General features: G+C 35.0%; 2 protein-coding genes across 2 annotated transcripts in view; one reads left to right on the top strand and one right to left on the bottom strand.

The window, feature by feature from the left end:
* itga3 (integrin subunit alpha 3) overlaps nt 1-2,624 on the top strand; it is a 71,018-nt gene extending 68,394 nt beyond the window's left edge. The window contains exon 26 of the mRNA XM_015399000.1: nt 1,383-2,624. The gene's annotated coding sequence lies outside the window, so the exon portion shown is untranslated. The remainder of the gene's footprint in view (nt 1-1,382) is intronic.
* A 2,030-nt stretch (nt 2,625-4,654) lies between these two features.
* Nucleotides 4,655-8,501, bottom strand: part of ace (angiotensin I converting enzyme) — a 33,853-nt gene continuing 30,006 nt past the window's right edge. Inside the window, exons 24-25 of the mRNA XM_015398996.1 lie at nt 7,810-7,994; nt 4,655-5,319 (exon numbers count right to left, since the gene is read on the bottom strand). Of these exons, the coding sequence (XP_015254482.1) occupies nt 5,111-5,319; nt 7,810-7,994 (394 nt within the window). The 3' untranslated portion in view covers nt 4,655-5,110. The remainder of the gene's footprint in view (nt 5,320-7,809; nt 7,995-8,501) is intronic.

Genomic DNA, 8,501 nt, shown 5'->3' with positions numbered 1-8,501 from the left:
ATGCTCAGTGTGAGCGGCTGACTGGGGTTCAAGGAGACAGAAGCAGACATACTACAGCAGCAGTTTAACTACACCATTCTAATACGTGGAGATTTTGATGTTTACCATTGAAATGTAACACTGACTGTTTGTTCAGGCCGAAAGGTAAACTTTTCCTCCAGTCCTTTGCACCCTCTAATAAGTTGTCTCCCAATATCTCCATTCATCTTCCCATCAACTTTGCTTGTGTTGATGCGGAGGATTTGGAACAAATGAGATTTGGTAAATAGCAGAGCTGGTATCCTTATGGCTTTTATTTGACAATGGCTTCCACTTTTCCATCCAGGCTAGCTAGATTTAATGGGCCTTGTGCAAGAACTGTTTATATGCTCTGATTCAGTAATTTAGAAGGAGAGGACACATTCACCATTTTTCTCATATTTCTAATCTTCTCTCAGATCCAAACAATTTTAGGAGTGCTCTGGACGGACGTAGGAGTCTTTCACAATCAGTCAACTGTTCACCAAACCTAGTTTCCCACTAAATGACCACATTTGTTGTTACTTAGAAGCAATTTTCCATTTTATCAGGCTACAATATTTTTAGCATTTTGCTGATGACAGAACTATCAGTCACTACACCTGCAGCTAGCATGCCAGTATCCAGAGGACACTGGTTTATATTGTTGTTATTTCGTAAAAAGAAATTCAAAGATCAAGCTACTATTGAAATAACATCTGGAACAGATAATTGATGAAAATTCAGCAAGACTCGTCTAACAGCAAGACTTTTATACAATATTTGGGTCTGTTTAGTAAAAGAAGATTTAGCAGAACATCGTCATGTCGGTAGATGTTGAACTCATAATAAGCATGATTACATCACATGTTGCACCTCTTGCCTCCATAAGTAGTTTTCATTGACTGTTTTTGGATCAAATTAAATTTCTTTATATGATTGTTTTTTTTGTTTTTTTTTACAAACCTGACAGAAAACAGTCGAAAAAATGTAATATAATGGTAAAAAATATATTTTAAAAAATGGTAATAAACCCCAAAAACATGCATTGTAGTTTGTGGTTTTCGGTAGTGAAAGGCTCTTTAATTCTTACTGCTGTCGCTCAGATGAGAATAATTTACTGCTTTTCTTCTGCTTATTCTAACTGATCATTCTTCCAACTTTCTCTCAGGCTGATTGAATATCTTCACTCTTAACCCTTCAGGTCCTGTTTTTCACTTTATTCTCTGTCTTTTCCAGGACCCTGTCTTTGCAAGCAACCTGTTTTTCCACAGCTCCTTAATCCCATCTCTCCTTGATTATGACTCCAGTTTTTGCTAACATTTCTGCTAATCTCATCTGATCCTCTAAATATCTGTTTTTTGTTTTTCCCTCTGTCCTGCCAGCTTGGGTTCTTCAAGCGAGCCATCTACTACCGGGTAATGCCAAAGCACCGTGGGGTGAGAATTCGCAGAGCTGAACGTTATCAGTTCAATCTGGGATTTCAGCCTGAAGAGCCACAGAAAAAGTACTGGATCACCAGCTGGACTGAGATGCAGCATTGCTACTACTGATCATTTTGAACCACTCACTGCCACAGAGGCTAAAAACCAAGAGAACACTGGGCTTGATAGAGCTATAAGGACTTCTATGGTGCACGGACCTACTGTGGACAATGCATTTCTTTTTTTTACTAAAATTGATGTCCTTGACTTTTTTGTGCAATATGCTGAACATTTGGAGAGATTGTAATTTGATAAGCATTTTTTTTTCTTTATTTTTTGGTATGCTGTTTTTTTATTGGAATCAATGTTGCATCTAGAGGGAAAAAATCTGTTGAATCTGCGAGTAACTTTTCATCCTTTTAAAACATTTTATTTTCTGAGCTGTGATTTTAGCTTTTAAATGATCTGAAGTCATGTCCCGGTGTATGTTATTTTATTTTGAGCAGCAGCCACTCCGTTATGAATCTAAGCTGCCTTCTAATGAACGTCCGTGCAGGACAAGCATCGCAAAGACTAATATTCCTTACATGCAAGGTTGATACAGGTTTTGCTGATGTCACTCAGACTCTGTAATAGTTTCTCATAATTTCCACATCAGGAGCCATCCTGTCTGCAGATTACACCTAGTTGTTATTTATTACCGTGTGGAGCTAACAATATGAAATGATGCCGTGTGGCTATTTTAAGCTTCTCATACAGGGAGTCTGAACACTGGAAATGTTAGCAGATTACAAAGGTATGGATGAAATTGTAAATATTGACAAGGTAAATAGCGTGTTTGAATGAATGCGTGTATTTCTGGACTTTGTTCTTGCTTTTCCTCATAAAGCAAATGACAGACACTGAAACCAGCGGATTCCACTGAAGACTAACAGGATCGTAAAAAGTACAGTTAGTCTACCAATATATAAGGATGTTCAGTTGATGTATAAAGTTCAAACTCCACTGTCTCCAAAAAAAAAGATAAATTAGATGACACATTTTATAAAGTTTTCCACCTATAAAGTCACCCATATCCTGTACAGCTCAACGGTGTAGCAAATATGTTTTTAAAATTGGTATTTGGTTAAATCACCTTTCAATTTCACATCAGAATTGTGTCTTCTGTTTTTCTGTTATTGTTGCGACATGGTTTGTAATTGGAAAACCTAACCCGTAAAAATATGCAGAAAAAATTTATAAAAATAAATGGTTTTTGGAATAACATTGTGGTCCTCTTTAAAAAAAAAAAAAATATATATATATATATATATATATAGTTTCAATTCTTTCTAATTTTTTGTTTTCAAATTTCTTTTCCAGATTGAGTTTCGCAGCTTTTATTCTTTTCAAATCCCTTTTTCAGATCACAAGCCCAATAAAAATGTTGTTGCTAACGTCGTTTTGACCAATACAATTGTTTTTCGTTCTCATACAATAAGAAAGCCCGCCCCCAGGAGGAAACAGAATGTGATCTGGAAAACACAATTGGAAAAAAATATTTAAAAAAAAAAAAAATGAAACATACATTTTTTTTAAATGAAGAATTAAAACAAATAAATCTGAAAACCTTTTAGTATTACGCTTGCAAAGTTTCTTTCTGGATATCATTTTATTAAATGTAACATTTACAAAATGTGTTTTTTGCTTTCAACAATAATGGAACAAAATTCACTCCATACATTCCGACCTGGAAGAAGTTGTTTAAAAGTTACGGCTTGAAGTTTTTGCTCTCCTTCTGTGGTGTTTGTCAGCCAGTAGACAGGTCTGCTAATAATGATGCTAACCTTACCAAACAGTTTATTTTTTAGCACCACTCAAAAGCTTAAACTTCTTCTTCATGAAGGGATTTTTTTTTTCATCCCTGTTATGGAGCTAATAGGATCTTGTAATTCCTGAGCTTCATCTTGTTTTAGCGACCTATTTCTATTTATCCAGAATCCTTTCATGTCAATGTTGGCATCATAACTGGAGGGCTTTTTTAAATATATTTGGAGCTGTCAAAAATACTACAAAATAATTATACGCTTTATGTTTCTGTAAAATTGGTCAAATGTGGACTGATATTCTGTCCAATTTTAGATATTACATGGATGTTTTTTTTTTATTAGTTAGATAAAAAGTAGGATGGAGTTGAGCCACCATGGTCCACAGTTTTACCTGCAGATTCAGCTTTAAAATGATCTTTGCAATTCGATGCCACCTCCATCAACGCTAAAAAAAGATATTCTGTCAAGCAAATTATCAAAAGTTTTGGGTCAAACCTGGTTAGTATTTTCAGTTTTTTCAAAATCTTTTTCCGCCTGAATAAAAATAAAAATAAACATATCTGGCCAAAGAGAAAACACATCTACGATGATATTTCACTGAGTTGCAGTTTTTTGTACCAAGCTTACATTTTATAACACTATGACATATTTTCCCACAATATCATGAAAAGCTTGACTTGTTTTGTGTCCCTTTCCCCTCTGATAACTTCGTCAAGTGGGAGAGCCACACCATGAATTTACTGCAAATTAATAAAAGTTAAATAGTTTAAATTGTGCATCAAACATTGTCTAATGTTGTGAACAATTAAACAACCAGGTGGAAACAGTTAGAGGATTTCATTACTAGTGTGTGTCCTTTGTAAACCACAGTGCTTTGTTCGGTCAGACGCTGCTTGAGCTCGGAAACCGTTTATCTGCTGTCCCTTGATTTTTTGTATCATGGATGCAGCTGAAATAAATTGTTTTCAAAAAGAAGAACATTTATTAAAGATTTAAGCAAACAAGGCAGAATTGAATCTTTTTATTACAGATATACAAAGGAAGTAAAATTAGATATTAAAACATGTTTACACAATAAACATACATTTTATAAAAAAAATTTCCTCTTTTAAACTTATATATTAAAAATAAATTACAATTTGTTTTGCATTTTCAGAAAACAAAGCAAATGTTATTAAATCTAAGTGCGCTCAGTAAATATAACAGATTAAGATTTTTTTTATCAAATACTTTAAATTCTATGTTTTTTTTTATTTAATTTTTTTGTTATGGCATGACTGGTCCTTCATAGCTGTCTACTTATATTTTTGCGACAAAAAATCTAAGAAATGATCTGCCATTTTTATATAACTGACAACACACTCAAAACTTATATATATATATATATGTGTGTGTGTGTGTGTGTGTGTGTGTGTGTGTTTATCTAAGTTATCATATGCATGTATTTCTAAGATATATCTTAGGAGTGTTAAAAATTGATGCCCTCCTTTAATACTCATCTTATTCCAGCTATTCCAGAATTATAAAATAAAATGTAAAAATCAAATCTATACATCTTCCACTTATTACACCATATTACAAAAAAAGGTTGCCATTATAACACATTTAAAACCATCAGTAAAACATTTGATTTTTTTTTTTTATTAAACATGTTTCCTAAACATTACATTTAAACAGGAACATTTGATACAAGTTCTGGTTTATGTAGATTTGCAAAGTGTTGCTTTTCAGGAAATAGGGATTTCTGACATTCAGTGTGAAAGAGGCAAAAATTAAAAACCCAACGGTTGATTAGAAAATGTGCTCCGACATGATGCAGTTGTTCACATTGAGGTTGGTTTTGTGGTAGCTACAATAAATCTGCCAGAATTAACACAACATTCAATCCTTGTTCTTTAGCTCCATCATGGAGAGGGACTTTCCACTCTTTTTTGACTTTCTGTATCTGTAGGCGAGGAGAAGGATGACCAGCAAGAAAACAAGGCTGATGGAGAGCAGTAGCCACTGGCCAGCTTTGGCAGCGCCCTGGTTCACCCTCAGTCCCAGGAACTCCACCTTACCATCATTCACCACGACCTCAGCATCAGGTTCTGAAAAGCATACACAAAGATAGGAATAAAGGAGGAACGGCTTTTTATAGGTTTATTATTTTCTAGATTGTCAAGTATCACATTCTCTGCTGGATGGAGAAGTTTTGTATTAATCTGTTTGAGTTGGAGTTCTTGCAAAGAACAAACTAAGGCCTTAAACAATTAATCTTATTCATGAATTGCTGAAATATTCATCAAATAATTTAGTATTTAATTAATCTTTAAATGGAGTATAAGAGGGCTGCTCAGTGGAGCAGTGGTTAGCACTGCTGCCTTGCAGCAAGAAGGTTCTGGGCTTTCTGTATGGAGTTTGCATGTTCTCCCTGAGCATGCGTGGGTTCTCTCCGGGTACTCCGGCTTCCTTTCAATTGGGAGAAGCGTGTCAGATAATGGATGGATGGAGTATAAGAATGTGAAACGTGTCTTTAGCTGACAGAGCCCTTTTCCCACTGACAACTTAGAGCAGCAATTAAACAAAAATTGTAAATAAACAGGCAAATATTTAAGGTAAAAAAAGACATTTTGGTTTGTCAATATTCTTTATCCAGAACTCCTCAGGTGGAAAAGTTTTAGTTTCGCCTGGTTTGATAACATAAAAAGTCTTCCTTCAAGAACCTTTTGCTATCTGATTATTATTAGATTTAAAAAAACTTAGAAAAAGAGTTTCTTGTCCTTAAAGTGATGATTGGATTAAGAGCATCTAAGATGTTTCAACAAAGCACATTTAGACTAGTGTTACTAGTTTATTGAGGAAACTTTCACACCTCTCCATCTCAGATCTAGCACTTATCAGGTCTCATAAACACCCAGTATTTACGGTTATTGAAAGCAAAACATAAAATAAATTCCAATAAGATGATTTGCCAATGGAATGAATATTCTTCCTCTTAAAATGAGATAATTAGATTAAATGCATTTGAAATAAGACAATGTAAATGTTTTTTTTTATTTTAAAAGTAAATTATCTTGTTCCATTGGCAAAGAGGCACACATCCTCAATGCAAAAAAAAACAAACACTTATTTTAAGAAAAAATGACTTATTCAGATTTAAATTTTTAGCAGTGAACATACAGTTTAAAACATTTAGAGGGAATTTGTTGCTTTTGCTAAGAGACGAAAACAAGAAAAAGAACCGGATCTGCCTCCCACCCTGAGACAACATCAGAATAATAAGTTCAGTGTTTAGCTGTACAGTCTATAGGACGTTAGTCCAGAGTCAAACACTTGGCTTCCCATGAGGCTTCCATGCTAAACACTGTGCACGGGAAGATGACCATTACCGCATGTTACCCATGCAGTGATGCATTTCACCATCCCCCATGGAGAGAAATGGTGGCGGGAGGATAATGCTGTGGGAAATCAAGTTAACCATTAGATAAGAGCTCTAAATACAGGGCAATGCTGGAGGAATAGCTACAGCCAGAGCTATGATGGAACAACTTAGTTCAAAATGTGTTTGTGGATTAGAACGGCTCCGCCTAAAACAACTTTGTGAAATTTCCTAAAGGTTTTTTTTTTGTGCTTTCGGGAGCAAAGTGAGGGGAAAAAAGCAGCTATTAACTTTGGCTACCGACTATATCCCTATTGCTTTATCCTCACACTGCAAAACATTGGCAACATTTAGTCCACACTAACATATTAAATGGGCTTCAGTTCAATCTCACAATAAACTTGTTTTCTATTTTGTATGGAAGACAAAAGCGCTGCATCCTGCTTTAAAGCAGATGCAAAAGGTTAAACCTTTACAGGTTTTAAGGCGTTTCTGGTGAAATCGGAGGATTTTTGAAAGAATGGTGGAAAAAAAAAAAAAGGTTACCAAAGGTTTCTGTATATTTAAGGCATCGGCAGACTAATAAAATGCATTAACAAGTATACAACAGTAAAAGCTGAAGCTTTATAGAAGCAATGATACTTAAAAAATGTTTTAACATATAGTGTGTAATGCCACGTTATGCAACACTGAATGTAATAAAATCAGCTTTTACTAGTTTCTGCAGAATTACACTTTGCACTTGTTTCCTTTTAGAGTGTTTGGTTTATGAGAGAACGTACTGTATGAAAAAATTATTGCAATGTGTGAAATATTACATACAAATACTCCAAATTAAAACCTTTGAATTTATTAAACACTCTAGAGAAACGATTTCAATGAGTGTACCAAATTTTTGTCATATCTTCATTGTCGGCTATGAGGAATTGATTGTGTAATGTCATTCAGATCCGTCAAGAGAAATATGATTGGTATCAGCAATATTCTGAAGAAAATATAGTGATTTCTCTTTTCAAAATAGTATGTAAAAGTACAGAGTTTTCCACAGTAAACAATCCCTAACAAACAAAGAAAGGCTCTACCTAAATAGATTTGAAAACCATTGATGCGGTTCTTCCAACACATCCCTACATTATATTTGTCTGTCTGTCAGAAAAGAAAAACCCACCTTGCATCTTTGTGTGGTTGAATAAAAAGTGTCTGAGTGCATTAATCATACCTGAAGGTTTCCAGTTATACTCGGGCCATCCACGGACTTCTTTGTTCTTGTTGTTCTCCTCCTGAAGCCAGTCAATGAGGGGTTTAAAGTACTCCATGAGAGGCTTGGCACTCATTTTGGACTGACCCGTGATCATGGCCATGGCTTCAGGCCATGGCTTACTGGAACCAAGCTTCATCACATCCCTGCAAGAAAAAAAAGTCAAACGATTTAGAAAATTCTTCATTATTCTTGTTAATATATTAACAGAGTTCTTCAGGAAAAAACATTTATGTGGGAGGAAAAATCCTTTGCCCTAAAATCGAATAACCGGCTGCCAAATGTGTTGAGAGTAGCCAATAGTCTTCAGCTTTACTATGGTGGTTTTAGGATATCGCTTTTTTAATTAAGCCACATTTGACTCTGTAAAGTGCCTTAAAGTGGCATGCTTTGTGAAGTCCTATGATAGAAATGATAGCAATTGACTAAATGAAATGATTTTATGTTGCAGACTTTGACTAGGCCACTTGCTGGTGAAGATTCTCAGACGTCCAGGTCATAGTCCTTCCAAAAAAAGATTGTTTTTTTTTTACTTTTTTGGAATGACTAGGCCACTTAAAAACCTTAGCATTGGTGTGGAGCCCTATACAGGTAGAGCTGATGTTGAGCTTTAGGCTGTTTTTTTGGGGGGGTGGACAAAGTTAACCTGACTC

The sequence above is a fragment of the Cyprinodon variegatus genome, unplaced genomic scaffold, assembly GCF_000732505.1.
Source record: "Cyprinodon variegatus isolate N-32 unplaced genomic scaffold, C_variegatus-1.0 Scaffold979, whole genome shotgun sequence".
Classification (NCBI taxonomy): Eukaryota; Metazoa; Chordata; class Actinopteri; order Cyprinodontiformes; family Cyprinodontidae; genus Cyprinodon; species Cyprinodon variegatus.
Note: the sequence above shows the minus strand (reverse complement) of the source record. Positions and strands in the feature narration are given on the sequence as shown.